Source organism: Pygocentrus nattereri, chromosome 27 (assembly GCF_015220715.1).
Source record: "Pygocentrus nattereri isolate fPygNat1 chromosome 27, fPygNat1.pri, whole genome shotgun sequence".
Lineage (NCBI taxonomy): Eukaryota > Metazoa > Chordata > Actinopteri > Characiformes > Serrasalmidae > Pygocentrus > Pygocentrus nattereri.
In genome coordinates, this window is record NC_051237.1 from 1,956,890 (window position 1) to 1,973,111 (window position 16,222).

A 16,222-nucleotide genomic window follows, 5' to 3' on the forward strand; every position below is an offset into this window, starting at 1 on the left:
GTATCCCAAGATGACTACAAAACAGAGAAGTTACAGCCTGGAACAACAGACTACCTCGAAAAAGAAGAGATGAGAGCTGTTGAAACACTTTCAACTGATCACTATGCAGCTATGATGTCTGATATAGACCAAGAAAGGAATGAACTGGAGCAATACAAAGAAAACATGTTAAAAGAGAAACATGAACTAGAAAGGACAAAGGAAGATGTTCAGATGGCAAGAGATGAAGTTGAAGCAAAGCTGGCCAAACTGAAAGAGGAAGAAAAAGAGATGGAAAAGAAGAAAGTGAGTCTCATAAATATGGAAGAAATACTGAATCAAAGGAAACAAGAGCTTGACAGCATGCAAGTAAATATAGAAAGACAGAAGAATGAAAAGGACTACACATATAAACCTACAGCGATGGAAACAATGCAGTCTGATATGCAAGTGCAAACTGAAGAATGGGGAAGCGTGAGAGAGATAAAAATAATGGAGGCAGATAAAAAACATGAGCTGGAGAAAGAAAGAGCAGCTTTAGAGACGTTCCGAGAAGACATTCTTGAACAAAAGAGTATTTTAGAGAAGCTAAAAGAAAAAGTAAAACTGAGAGAAGATGAACTTGAGCTTAAACAAGCTTCAATTCAGAAACAAAAACAAGAACTAGACACAGACATCCAGTTAAGGAAAGAGGAGAGAGATGAAATAGAAAGGAGAAAAAAGCAATTACACAAGGATATTGCCATGATGGAACAAAAGAAAACAAACATGGAAAGACAAATGATGGATATTAGCTTTTACCAAAAAGGTTTACAGAAGGAAAAGGATATATCTGCACAAGCAGAAATGCTTGGGGATGTAGGTGCTATGTTTACTGGCGTTGAGATACAACAAACTAGGAGAAAAGATGATCTGGAAAGGGAAAAGAATGAGTTAAAAATGGCAAAATTAGAAGTAAAGAAAGCATGGGATGACCTTCATACTCAAAATTTAAAAAACAGAGAAAATGAAGCAAGGATAAGAATAGAACTAGAACAAGAAAGAGATGCTCTAAATCACTTAAGTCTCAATATTGAAACACAGAGACAAGCTATGAAAGATGAACAACAAAAACTCAGATTAAGAATGGAAGAGCTGGAGGTCCTGCAAAGCAACCTGCAAAAACAGCAGAGAGCAAATGAAGACGCTGTGAAAATGACTATTGCTGAGAAGAGGAATCTAGAAAAAATGCAGTCTGACATAAATGAACAACAAAAACAACTGACAATGTTCCAGGATATCCAGAAGAGAGAAAAAGATGATCTTGAAAAGATGAGGTCTGAAATTGAAAAGGAAAGCCAAAAAACAAATAGTAGGCTAAATGAGGAATTGAAGAATGAAAGAGCAAAACTTGAAAGTGTAATGTTAGAACTGGAAAGTGTAAAACAAAAGAACATCGAACTGGATAAAGATTTAGAACTCCATAAAAAAATGAGGGACATACAGAAAGAGAGAGAGAAACTTGAGCAGATGAACATGCACATCTCAAGCCAAGCCAAAGATGTTGAAAATGAAAAGGAACAAGTGAGACTCAGAAAAGAGGAACTGGAAGAGATACAAGTAGAGATTTCAAAACAACAAAAACAGATGGATGACATGAAAAACACAATAATGATAGAAAAAGGACAGCTTGAGCAAAAGTGGAATGACCTGAATAAAGAAAAGAAAGAAGTTGATGATATCCTAAAGTTTGTTAGTACTGAAAAGAGCAATATTGAAAGAGAAAGATCTGAAATTGATGAGGAGAAGCAGCAACACAAGGCCAGACTGACCAGAGAGTCAGAGGATATGAAGCACAAGAAAGACACAATTGAGGAGGAGAAGAGCATGTTAGAGAAGATGAAGGTGGATCTAGACAGAGAAGCTGAGAACATAGAGAAAATGAAGCTTGACTCACAGAACGAGAAAGTGAAGGTAGAAGAAATATACGCACAGATTCAAAGAGAAAGAAACATTATCAAAAGTCTTGCTGAAGAGAACCAAAAGGAAAAAGAAGAGCTGGATGGCTTTCATGCTGAGATAGAAAAGCAAAGAGAAGCAGTTAAAGTAGATAAAGAGATGATGGACAAAGAAAAAGCAGACCTGGAGATGATGAAAGAAGCGGTAAAGGAAAGAAAAGAAGTTCTAGAAGACCAAATAACCAAAGAAAGGAAAAAGAATGAGATGACACAGGCAGAGATACAGAAGGAGAGAGACACTGTTGAACATGAAAAGCAAAGACTAAGACTGAGACAAGATGATCTAGAACGACTGCAGGCAGAAATGATAAAACAACAAAAAGCAATAGATGAGTTGAGGAACACGATCAGTACTGAAAGGAATCTGCTTGAGAAGAAAAAGGCTGAACTTGATGAACAGGAACAAGAAATGAACTACATCACTGCTCAACTCCAAGAAGAGAAGAACAATTTTGAGACAGAAAAGGCTGAAATAATAACAGAGAAAGAAAATATGATGGATAAACTCCAGAGTGAAAGGGAAAATGTGGAACTTCTGAGGAAGGAAGTGCTCAGTGAAAAAGAGTCATTAGAAAATAAAGTAGAGATTCTGAAGACAGATATGGATGAAATGGAACAAAGAAAATTCAATTTGGAGAAACAGTTAGAAAACATAAAGCTCCAGAAAGAAATGATTGAGGATGAGAGGAACCAACTGGAAGTGGCAAAGGCTGAGCTGCACAGAGAAGCTGAGAATATTGAAAAATTAAAACAAGAGACACAGAAAGAAAGACAGAGAGGAGAAGAAATGGCTGCACAACTTCAAAAAGAGAGGGATGATGCTGCAAATCTTTCTGAGGAAGTGAAGAGGAAAGTGGAAGACCTAAATAGGATGTGGGCTGATCTTGAAAAAGAACGAGAGGCACTCAAATCTGAGAAAGACAAGCTCAGGATGGAAATGCGTGATCATGAGAGCTCAAAGACAGAACTTGAGAAAGGCAGAGAAAATCTAGAAAAACAAGTGACTGAACAAGAGGAACAAACTAAAATAATTCTGTCAGACATACAGAAAGAGAGAGAGAAACTTGAGCAGATGAACATGCACATCTCAAGCCAAGCCAAAGATATTGAAAATGAAAAGGAACAAGTGAGACTCAGAAAAGAGGAACTGGAAGAGATACAAGTAGAGATTTCAAAACAAGAAAAAGAGATGGATGACATGAAAAACACAATAATGGTAGAAAAAGGACAGCTTGAGCAGAAGGTGGATGAACTGACTAAAGAAAAGAATGAAGTTGATGATATCCTAAAGTTTGTTAGTACTGAAAAGAGCAATATTGAAAGAGAAAGATCTGAAATTGATGAGGAGAAACAGCAAATGGAGAACAAGTTCAGAACTGCACTGAAGAGAGAGATGAAAAATGTGGAGCTCCTAAAGAAAGAGTTACTTGATGAGAAGGAATTAATGGAAAAGAACAAACAGCTGTTAAAGAGAGACATGGACAAAGTGGAACAACACAAGGCCAGACTGACCAGAGAGTCAGAGGACATGAAGCACAAGAAAGATACACTTGAGGAGGAGAAGAGCATGTTGGAGAAGATGAAAGTGGAACTAGACAGAGAAGCTGAGAACATAGAGAAAATGAAGCTCGACTCACAGAACGAGAAAGTGAAGGTAGAAGAAATATACGCACAGATTCAAAGAGAAAGAAACATTATCAAAAGTCTTGCTGAAGAGAACCAAAAGGAAAAAGAAGAGCTGGATGGCTTTCATGCTGAGATAGAAAAGCAAAGAGAAGCAGTTAAAGTAGATAAAGAGATGATGGACAAAGAAAAAGCAGACCTGGAGATGATGAAAGAAGCGGTAAAGGAAAGAAAAGAAGTTCTAGAAGACCAAATAACCAAAGAAAGGAAAAAGAATGAGATGACACAGGCAGAGATACAGAAGGAGAGAGACACTGTTGAACATGAAAAGCAAAGACTAAGACTGAGACAAGATGATCTAGAACGACTGCAGGCAGAAATGATAAAACAACAAAAAGCAATAGATGAGTTGAGGAACACGATCAGTACTGAAAGGAATCTGCTTGAGAAGAAAAAGGCTGAACTTGATGAACAGGAACAAGAAATGAACTACATCACTGCTCAACTCCAAGAAGAGAAGAACAACCTTGAAAGAGAAAAGGCTGAAATAATAACAGAGAAAGAAAATATGATGGATAAACTCCAGAGTGAAAGGGAAAATGTGGAACTTCTGAGGAAGGAAGTGCTCAGTGAAAAAGAGTCATTCGAAAATAAAGTAGAGATTCTGAAGACAGATATGGATGAAATGGAACAAAGAAAATTCAATTTGGAGAAACAGTTAGAAAACATAAAGCTCCAGAAAGAAATGATTGAGGATGAGAGGAACCAACTGGAAGTGGCAAAGGCTGAGCTGCACAGAGAAGCTGAGAATATTGAAAAATTAAAACAAGAGACACAGAAAGAAAGACAGAGAGGAGAAGAAATGGCTGCACAACTTCAAAAAGAGAGGGATGATGCTGCAAATCTTTCTGAGGAAGTGAAGAGGAAAGTGGAAGACCTAAATAGGATGTGGGCTGATCTTGAAAAAGAACGAGAGGCACTCAAATCTGAGAAAGACAAGCTCAGGATGGAAATGCGTGATCATGAGAGCTCAAAGACAGAACTTGAGAAAGGCAGAGAAAATCTAGAAAAACAAGTGACTGAACAAGAGGAACAAACTAAAATAATTCTGTCAGACATACAGAAAGAGAGAGAGAAACTTGAGCAGATGAACATGCACATCTCAAGCCAAGCCAAAGATGTTGAAAATGAAAAGGAACAAGTGAGACTCAGAAAAGAGGAACTGGAAGAGATACAAGTAGAGATTTCAAAACAACAAAAACAGATGGATGACATGAAAAACACAATAATGGTAGAAAAAGGACAGCTTGAGCAGAAGTTGGATGAACAGAAGAAAGAAAAGAAAGAAGTTGATGATATCCTAAAGTTTATTAGTACTGAAAAGAGCAATATTGAAAGAGAAAGATCTGAAATTGATGAGGAGAAGCAGCAAATGGAGAACAAGTTCAGAACTGCACTGAAGAGAGAGATGGAAAATGTGGAGCTCCTAAAGAAAGAGTTACTTGATGAGAAGGAATTAATGGAAAAGAACAAACAGCTGTTAAAGAGAGACATGGACAAAGTGGAACAACACAAGGCCAGACTCACCAGAGAGACAGAGGATATGAAGCACAAGAAAGACACAATTGAGGAGGAGAAGAGCATGTTAGAGAAGATGAAGGTGGATCTAGACAGAGAAGCTGAGAACATAGAGAAAATGAAGCTTGACTCACAGAACGAGAAAGTGAAGGTAGAAGAAATATACGCACAGATTCAAAGAGAAAGAAACATTATCAAAAGTCTTGCTGAAGAGAACCAAAAGGAAAAAGAAGAGCTGGATGGCTTTCATGCTGAGATAGAAAAGCAAAGAGAAGCAGTTAAAGTAGATAAAGAGATGATGGACAAAGAAAAAGCAGACCTGGAGATGATGAAAGAAGCGGTAAAGGAAAGAAAAGAAGTTCTAGAAGACCAAATAACCAAAGAAAGGAAAAAGAATGAGATGACACAGGCAGAGATACAGAAGGAGAGAGACACTGTTGAACATGAAAAGCAAAGACTAAGACTGAGACAAGATGATCTAGAACGACTGCAGGCAGAAATGATAAAACAACAAAAAGCAATAGATGAGTTGAGGAACACGATCAGTACTGAAAGGAATCTGCTTGAGAAGAAAAAGGCTGAACTTGATGAACAGGAACAAGAAATGAACTACATCACTGCTCAACTCCAAGAAGAGAAGAACAATTTTGAGACAGAAAAGGCTGAAATAATAACAGAGAAAGAAAATATGATGGATAAACTCCAGAGTGAAAGGGAAAATGTGGAACTTCTGAGGAAGGAAGTGCTCAGTGAAAAAGAGTCATTAGAAAATAAAGTAGAGATTCTGAAGACAGATATGGATGAAATGGAACAAAGAAAATTCAATTTGGAGAAACAGTTAGAAAACATAAAGCTCCAGAAAGAAATGATTGAGGATGAGAGGAACCAACTGGAAGTGGCAAAGGCTGAGCTGCACAGAGAAGCTGAGAATATTGAAAAATTAAAACAAGAGACACAGAAAGAAAGACAGAGAGGAGAAGAAATGGCTGCACAACTTCAAAAAGAGAGGGATGATGCTGCAAATCTTTCTGAGGAAGTGAAGAAGAAAGTGGAAGACCTAAATAGGATGCGGGCTGATCTTGAAAAAGAACGAGAGGCACTCAAATCTGAGAAAGACAAGCTCAGGATGGAATTGCGTGATCATGAGAGCTCAAAGATAGATGGCAGAGAAAATCTAGAGAAACAAATGACTGAACAAGAGGAACAAACTAAAATGATTCTGTCAGACATACAGAAAGAGAGAGAGAAACTTGAGCAGATGAACATGCACATCTCAAGCCAAGCCAAAGATATTGAAAATGAAAAGGAACAAGTGAGACTCAGAAAAGAGGAACTGGAAGAGATACAAGTAGAGATTTCAAAACAACAAAAACAGATGGATGACATGAAAAACACAATAATGGTAGAAAAAGGACAGCTTGAGCAGAAGTGGAATGACCTGAATAAAGAAAAGAAAGAAGTTGATGATATCCTAAAGTTTGTTAGTACTGAAAAGAGCAATATTGAAAGAGAAAGATCTGAAATTGATGAGGAGAAGCAGCAACACAAGGCCAGACTGACCAGAGAGTCAGAGGACATGAAGCACAAGAAAGATACACTTGAGGAGGAGAAGAGCATGTTAGAGAAGATGAAAGTGGAACTAGACAGAGAAGCTGAGAACATAGAGAAAATGAAGCTTGACTCACTGAACGAGAAAGTGAAGGTAGAAGAAATATACGCACAGATTCAAAGAGAAAGAAACATTATCGACAGTCTTGCTGAAGAGAACCAAAAGAAAAAAGATGAGCTGGATGGCTTTCATGCTGAGATAGAAAAGCAAAGAGAAGCATTTAAAGTAGATAAAGAGGTGATGGACAAAGAAAAAGCAGACCTGGAGATAATGAAACAAGAGGTGAGGAAAAGCAGAGAAGTTCTAGAAAAAGAAATTACAGAAGAAAGAAAAAAGAATGAGATGACACAGGCAGAGATACAGAAGGAGAGAGACACTGTTGAACATGAAAAGCAAAGACTAAGACTGAGACAAGATGATCTAGAACGACTGCAGGCAGAAATGATAAAACAACAAAAAGCAATAGATGAGTTGAGGAACACGATCAGTACTGAAAGGAATCTGCTTGAGAAGAAAAAGGCTGAACTTGATGAACAGGAACAAGAAATGAACTACATCACTGCTCAACTCCAAGAAGAGAAGAACAACCTTGAAAGAGAAAAAACTGAGAGGAGCCAACTCGAAGAAATAAAGGCTGAGCTGCACATAGAAGCTGAGAACATTGAAAAATTAAAACAAGAGACACAGAAAGAAAGACAGAGAGTAGAAGAAATGATTGCACAACTTCAAAAAGAGAGGGATGATGCTAAGAATCTTTCTGAGGAGGCGAAGAGGAAAGTGGAAGACCTAAATAGGATGCATGCTGTTTTTGAAAAAGAACAAGAGGCACTCAAATCTGAGAAAGACAAACTCAGGATGGAAATGCGTGATCATGAGAGCTCAAAGATAGATGGCAGAGAAAATCTAGAAAAACAAATGACTGAACAAGAGGAACAAACTAAAATGATTCTGTCTGACATACAGAAAGAGAAGAAATTGTTAGAAGAAATGAGAGTGGAATTCCAAAGCGAATCCAACAGAATTGAGATTTTAAAGCGAGAGGCACAGAATGACAAGAAGAAACTGGAAGAACTTTCCATTCAACTTCAAAACAAGAGGCACAGTATTGATCAACTTGCTGCAGACACTGAAAAGAGGAAGGATATTCTTGATGAAATTCAAGCTGACATAGAAAAGCAGAGGGACACAATTGCCTCAGAAAAATGCTCAGTTGAAAATGAAAAGAAAGACCTGGAGAAGGCTAAATTAGAGATTGCGAAATCTAAGGAAGACTTAGAGAACCAAATCTCTGAACAAAGAGAAAACTATGCTGTTGCACTTGCAGAAATACAAAAAGAGAGAACGGCTCTTACACAGATGCATGAAACAATCTCAAAGCAGCTTGCTAATGCTGAAAATGAAAGCAAGAATATATCACAAAGAGAAAATGAGCTAGCACAGCAACAGGCTGAGGTTCTCAAACAACAGAAAGAGATGGATGATCTGAAGGATACTATCAAGCTGGAGATGAATCAGCTTGAGCAGAGACAGGCTGACTTAGACCAGCTTCAGAAAGAGGTGGATGATTTTATGGAATTCACCAAGAATGAAATGAGAAATGTTGAGAACGAAAGAGCTGAACTGTTAGAAGAGAAACGAAAAATGGAGAGCAATTTGAGGTCTACTCTCAGAATGGAGTTACAAAATGTGGATCATCTAAAGAAAGAACTACTTGCTGAGAAGGCAATCATTTTCAATAGCAAACAGGCACTGCAAAGAGATAAAGATGATATTGAGTTGAGCAAAGCCAACATACACAGACAGTTAGACGACATCAGAATTCAGAGACAGATTATTTCAGATGAGAACAAAATGTTGCAGAAGATGAAGAATGATCTGCACAGAGAAGCATGTGATGTTGAAAAGCTTAAGCAACACCTAGAGAACGAAAACCAGAGGGCTAAAGAGACAACAGCCCAACTCCAAACAGAAAGAGATTATTTGAAGAGCCTGACTGAAGACGTCAAAAGGGAGAAGGATGTTCTGGATGGACTGCAAGTTCAAACAATAGATGAGATGACAAAGGCCAAAGAAGAGCTTGAAGAACAAAGACAACTTAGAGAAGATGACACAGAACAACTTCAAGTCAGAATTCAGAAACAGCAGAAAGAAATTGATGACATGAAGAATATCATCTTAATGGAGAAAAGTCTGTTAGAACAGAGGCAGACTGAATTTAATCAGCAATGCAAAGAAATGAATGATATGATGGAGTCTATCAGGATGGAGAAGAGTGATCTTGAGACAGAGAAGAACAGTCTTGAGAAGGAAAGGGTTAAAGTGATGGAGCAGAAGCAGCAAATGGAGAGTGATATGCAAGATGCAGTAAAGATGGAAAGAGAAAACATGGAGCAACTGAAGAATGAATTGCTTGATGAAAAGAGATTTATTGAAAACAGTAAGAAAATGTTGCAGAACAATATAGCTGACGTAGAAGAGAAGAAACTAGAACTGGCTAGAGAGGTAGAAAACCTAAAAATGCAGAAACAAGCTTGTGAGAAAGAGAGGGGTGACATACAGAAAGAAAAAGCTGGCCTGCAGAGAGAGTTAGATGACATTGCAAAGCTAAAGCAAGACACACAGACAGAAAGAGAGAAAGTGTCTGCAGTAGTAGCCCAACTTCAGAAAGAGAGAGACCAAATTAGTAATGATGCTGAAGAGAACAGCAGGAAGAAAGACATTCTTATTAGGATGCAAGATGACATAGAAAAACAAAGACAAGCAATTGAGGCTGATAAAGATATGCTTGAACAGTTAAAACACAAACTGGACAGCGATAACGAAGATACAGCTAGAGCAAAATTGCTTCTTGAAACTCAGTTTGCTGATGAAAGACAACATAATGAGCTGGCTCTGGCAGAAATACAGAAAGAGAAACACATTATTGAAATGATGAATCTAAACATCTCAAGACAGATCAATGATATGGAAAATGAAAAGGAAAAAATGCACCTAAGACAAATTGACCTAGAACGACAGGAAGCTGAGATTCAGAAACGACAAAAGGAAATGGAAGACTTAAGAAATACTAATATGAAAGAATTGGATGATCTCCAGAAGATGCACAGTAAAATAGATCAACAGCAGAAAGAAGTGGATGAGGATATTGAATTTATCAAGAAGGAGAAGCACAAGCTTGAGAAAGACAGAGTTGAAGTATTTGAACAAAAACAGAAAGTAGACAGACGTCTGAGTGATGCTCTAAAGAGCGAGAGAGAAAATGAGCTTCTGAAGAAAGAGCTGTTGGATGCCATGAAATCAATTGAGATTGAGAAAGATGAGATGCAGAAGATGAAGGCTGAGCTAGCAAGAGACATTGATGTTTTCGAAAAGTTGAAGCAAGAAATGGCAACAGAGCTCCAGAAAGAAAGGGATAGACTTGCCAGTCTGGTAGAGCTGAACAGAGAGAAGAAAGAAGAACTGGATATGATGAATGTTGACATAGAAAAGCAGAGACAAGCAATTGATTCTGATAAGAATATACTTGAAAATGAAAAAGAAAAACTTGTGCAACAAGCAAAAAGGAATATGGCTGCTCAGAGAGACCTGGAGAAGTCAAAAGATACTCTTGATAAGATGAAACTGAGTATCTCAAGAGAAAGACAGAATCTCGAGAGAGAAAAGGCAGGTGTGGAAGAAAAGAAGCAGTTTATAGAAATCAGCTTCAAGGATGCGCTGGAGAAGGATGCATTGATGAAGGATGAATTGAAGAGGGAGGGAGAAAGAATGGAACATCTGAAAGAAGAATTACTTCGTGAAAAGGAATCAATTGAAAGAAGCAAACAAATACTGCAGAAAGACATTGATGGCTTGAAACAACAGAAAGCTAACATGGATAAGGAATTAGAAGCACTAAATTTTCAGAGGCAAAACATTGAAAATGAGAGGGATGAGCTAGAGCTAATGAAGACTGAGCTACAAAGCAAGGCAGAGAACACTGAAAAGCTAATGCGAGAGAGAGAAAGACTTGCACTTCAGAGGGCCCAGGAAGACACCACTTTGGATACAGACAAACAACAAGAAGAATTTGATAACAAGGTGAAAATGCTTGAAAGCTGGGCAAAGGAATTGGAAAAAACTAACACTGAGCTTGAAAGAAGAAAAGAGGATCTTGAAAAACAATATGCAAAACAGATGGTACACGGTGCAAAAATTCTGAGTGATGTAGAGAAAGAGAGAGATACAGCTGAGGATTTTAAGCTGAGCCTCCTTCTTCAAGTGAATGAAATAGAAAAGGAAAAGAATCTCATCACAGTTAAAAATAATGAGCTACAGCTCTTACAAGGAGAAATGCAAAAACAAAAAGAAGAGATGATTAAAGAGGAGGAAAGAATAGAAAAAGAAAGATTGAGATTACAGAGAGAGAAGGAAGTATGTGTAAAGATGAGAAAAGAGTCCAAGAATGAAATGGACAAGATCCACAAACTAAAGCTAGAGGTACAAAACCAGACTGAAGAAAATGAGGAAAAAATGAAAGGAATTATAAGAGAACTTAACAAACTTGAAGAGGCAAAAGCTCTGCTGCAGAAAGAGACCAGTGAGATTCAAAGAAAAGAAGCAGAGACAAAAACCGAGAGAGAAGAGCTGGTACAGATGAAGTCTGACATTTTGATACAGAGAGCAGGTCTTGACACCAGAAGACAAGAAATTACATTGGAGATGGAAGAACTTGCTCGTGTCCGAAATGAAACAGAGAAGCAGAATAAGGAACTAGAGGACAAGATGCAAAAAACAAAACATGAGATGGGAGAAATGATACTTATGAAGCTTGAAATTGATGGAAGCAAGAAAGACCTCGATCAGAGGATGAGACAGGCCACAAGAAGACGTGATGAAGTGGAAAATATGAGGGCAGAAATTGAGAGTGCCAGAGAAGAACTCGGAAAGGAAAGAGACATGGTCAACAGGGAAAAGCAAGAGGTAGAACAAATAAAAGCTGATTTACAAAAGGCAAGAGAGACGTTTCAGCTCAGCACGGTGGAGAGTGACACAGATTTGGAAGAAAAGGAGCAAATAGACAGAGAATTACTGAGGTTAGCTGAAGAAATTGAAAGAGCTATGTATGTAGTGCAAAAAACCAAGCGTGACATGGAAATCAAGATTGAGAGCATGGAAATTAAGGCAGATGAAATGCAACAAATGAATCCTGAGCTGCAGAAGCTGATTCAAGAAATCGAACACATACGAATGATTTTGAAGAGAATAAATAATGAGGTCAAAATAGTGAGAAAGCAAAAGGAAGAACTTGCAAGCCTGAGGCTTGACATCGAGGTGCAGGCGCATCAAATGAATGAAACCTTTGAGCAGCAGGCAAATGAGTTACAAAAAGTAAAAGAGCAGATGGAAAACAAAATAAGAACAGAGATGGAGCAAAACAGGGCTGATCTGGAGAGACAAAGACAAGATATAGAACTTGAAAAACAAAAAATCCATGAGGAGAATCAATTGCTGGAAAAAGACAAGGCTGATGTACAGATAAAATCTGAGGTCCTAGACAGCCTCTTACAGGAGGCAACATGGGAAATGGAAAAAGCAATAAAACTACGATCAGCAACAGCGAGAGAGATGGGAATTGAGAGTGATGAGATTAAAATGTTAGATTCAGAGAGGATAAGGACAGGAATGGAAAGATTAGACATAGACGATTTTAAAGATATAACTTTCGTCTCAGAGGCAGAGGACAGTGAGTGTGACATGGAACAGGCCAAGACAGAAATGGAAAAACTGGCACAGGTGAAGGCTGAGTTGCATAGACAGATGGTGGAACTTGAGGACATTAAAGAAGACACAAAACTAAGAAGGGATGAGGAAAAACAAATTAAGACTGAGACACTGAAGCAAAAGGAAGATGCTGAAAGGCAACAAGCACCATTTGTAGATCAGGAAATGGAAATCATTAAGAGGCAGAAAGAAGAATTAGAGGACAGGATTCAAAGGACAACACGTGAGATGGGGGAGCTGGAACTGACGAGGTCTGAGATTTCCATGGAGAAGAAAGAGCTGGACCAGAAAATGAGACAGGTTATGAGAAAAAAGGATGAGATGGAAAGGATGAAGACTGAGATGGAGGAAGCCAGGGAAGGATTGGAAAGGGATAAAGAGACGATTGAACAAAAGAGTTATGAATTGGAACAGATGAGAGATGAAATTCAAAGAGCAAGAGATGAATTCCAGCTCTTAATGGAGGAGGACAGAGATCTAGAAGATGAGTCAGAAACAAATGCGCGCATACAGAGACTGATCTTAGAGGTTGTGAGGATCAGAAACATGGTGCAGAATTTAAAAGATTACATGGAACAGAGGATGGAGGAGAGCAAAACTGAGACAGAGGAAAGAGAGAAAATGAAATCTGAGATGAAATGGTTGATTCAAGAAATTGGACAAATAAGAGAGACTCTTAGGAAGATAAAAGAAGAAATTGAAACCACTAGGAGAGAGAGGAATGAGGTGGAGCAACAAAGAGATGAAATAACTAAACAAAAGGAGCATATGGAAAAGAACAAAGAATTACTGAAGGTGAAGATTGCAGAAGATTCAGCAAAGCATCTGGATGATTCAGACACAATAGCTGTGCAGTTACAAAAGCAAAAAGAAGAACTTGTCAAAGTCATTGAAGAACTCCAGAAGTGTAAGAATGAACTAGCACTGGTGCTGAGAGATACACACAGCCAGAAGGAAACTGCCAAAGAATTGAAAGACAATATCAAAAAGAAGAAGACAGAGCTTGATGTGATAAACTCAGAACTACAGAGGGGAAAACAAATGCTTAAAGAGCAGAAATATAATACAGAAAAGGGCAGAAGGATTATAGAAGAGATTGAGAAAAGGCAGAAAACCGTTGAAGAAATGAATGTCGAGGTAATAAGAAAGCAGGAAATGATGGAAAAAGAGAAAGAAAAGATTAACATTGAAAAGCAAGAACTGGACATTATGAAAGCTGAAGTACAAAAACAGAAAGGTGATGTGGAGTTACTAAGAAATGGTATAGTTCTGGAGAGGAATCAACTACAACAGGTCCAAGATGAAATTGATAGACAAAAAAAGGAACTGAATAATAAGGCTGAGGCTACTGCAGCAGAGTGGAGAAACCTGGAAAAGATCAAGTCTGACGTGGACGATTTGAAAGATGAACTGGAGAAGACATTCAAAGAGAGGACACGATCAGAATGGGAAAAATTAGAGGAGTTACGATGTGAAATAATTAGAGAAAAACAGGAAGCTGAAAAGATGAAGGAACTGGTCAGCAGGGACAGAGATGAAATAAATCAAAATAAAGTCAGTTTGGAATTAAAAATGAAAGAAATCAACATATTGAAAGACAACATTGAAAGGGAGAAGATGGAACTGGAAAAGGCCAACAATGAGCTTCAGATGAGACGTAAGAACATTGAAATTACAATGCAGAAAGCACAAAAAGAAAGGGATCAAGCAGAAGGCATGGCACTAAAACTACAACAGGAAAAAGAACACATTGAAAATGTAATTGTAGAAATTACAGATAAGAGAAAAGACTTAGATTTAATGATTAAAGAAGTTCAACAGGAAAGAAATCTGCTGGACAATGATAAGGCTATGCATGAAAAGGAGAAGGCTGAGCATCAACTTAAAAAGGGTGAGTTGGAGAGAGAAAGTGAAGACCTGGAGACCAAGATCATAAAGCTTAGAGAGATAAATAACATCATGAGAAATGAGATTCAGGTGGAGAGAGTCAGTCTACAGCAGGTGCAGGCAGACATTGTAAATGAAAGAAATGCACTTGAAAAAGAAAAGGAACAAATGGACTTCCAAAGGCAGGAACTGATCGCACTGCAAATAAAATTACAAAAGCAAGAGGAAGAGACAGAAAGAAAGTGGAAAACTGAGTCTGAGCTAAAAAAGGAGAAAGAGCAATATAAAATTCTACTTGAAGAAATTCAGAGAAAGAGAGATGAACTGGAGAAGACAGCCGTGGAGATAGCAAAGCAAAATGAAGACAATGAGATGAAGAAAGCCGTTCTTGAGAAGGAGAAAAAGGACACTGAAGGCAAATGGGTTGAGTTACAGAGGAGAAGTGAGGAGCTAGAGTTGCATATAACAAAGCAGAAGGAAAAGGAGGACATGGACAAGATGGCAATGGAAAAGCAGAGAAGAGAACTGGAGAAAGAAATCACAGAAATGACCAGACAAAAAGAAACGATGGAAAAAGAAAAGGAGAACATGGTGAAGAAGCAGAATGAACTAGACATTGTGAAAGAGCAAATACACAAAGAAAAAGATGAAATGGAGCAAGTCCAAAATAAGATCATGACTGCTGAACTTTTACTTGGGCAAAGAGAGACTGAAATGAATGAACAAAAGCAGATTCTGGAAGACAGTTTGAGGAAGATGAAAGAAGAGAGAAGTGATCTGGATAAGATGCGAATGGAACTGGAAGCTAAAACTCAACACATAAAAGACATCAGTGAGAAAATGAAACAGGAGAGAGAGGAAGTTGATCATTTAACGAATGAAATCCAAATAGAGAAGAAAGACATGGAAAATGAAAAGAATGAGTTACAACAAATGAAAGACAGGTTAGATGCAACATATGATGAGATTGCTCTGGAAAAACAAAAGATAGAAAATGAGAGAAAAGCTCTTGAAGAATCAAAGGCAGCTATGCAGAGAGAAGCTGAGGACATAAAGAATGAAGTGGAGAAGGTCAGCATGGACAGGCAGAAACTGAATGAGATGGAGACTGAACTACAAACAGAGAAAGATCAATATGAAGTTCTTCTTGAAGAAACTCAGAGAAAGAGAGATGAACTGGAGAAGACAGCTATGGAGATAGCAAAGCAAAATGAAGAGACTGAGATGAAGAAAGCCGTTCTTGAGAAGGAGAAAAAGGACACTGAAGGCAAATGGTTGGAGTTACAGAGGAGAAGTGAGGAGCTAGAGTTGCATATAACAAAGCAGAAGGAAAAGGAGGACATGGACAAGATGGCAATGGAAAAGCAGAGAATAGAACTGGAGAAAGAAATCACAGAAATGACCAGACAAAAAGAAACGATGGAAAACGAAAAGGAGAACATGGTGAAGAAGCAGAATGAACTAGACATTGTGAAAGAGCAAATACACAAAGAAAAAGATGAAATGGAGCAAGTCCAAAATAAGATCATGACTGCTGAACTTTTACTTGGGCAAAGAGAGACTGAAATGAATGAACAAAAGCAGATTCTGGAAGACAGTTTGAGGAAGATGAAAGAAGAGAGAAGTGATCTGGATAAGATGCGAATGGAACTGGAAGCTAAAACTCAACACATAAAAGACATCAGTGAGAAAATGAAACAGGAGAGAGAGGAAGTTGATCATTTAACGAATGAAATGCAAATAGAGAAGAAAGACATGGAAAATGAAAAGAATGAGTTACAACAAATGA

The 16,222-nt window shown here is 38.0% G+C and overlaps 1 protein-coding gene across 2 annotated transcripts in view; it reads left to right on the forward strand.

Moving 5' to 3' along the window:
• The window catches only part of si:ch211-250g4.3 (nuclear anchorage protein 1), a 47,916-nt gene that overhangs the window by 9,480 nt on the left and 22,214 nt on the right, over positions 1-16,222 (forward strand). For both annotated transcript variants that reach the window (XM_037535582.1, XM_037535581.1), the window contains exon 5: positions 1-16,222. This exon is cut by the window's right edge and continues 22,214 nt beyond it. In XM_037535582.1, the coding sequence (XP_037391479.1) occupies positions 1-16,222 (16,222 nt within the window).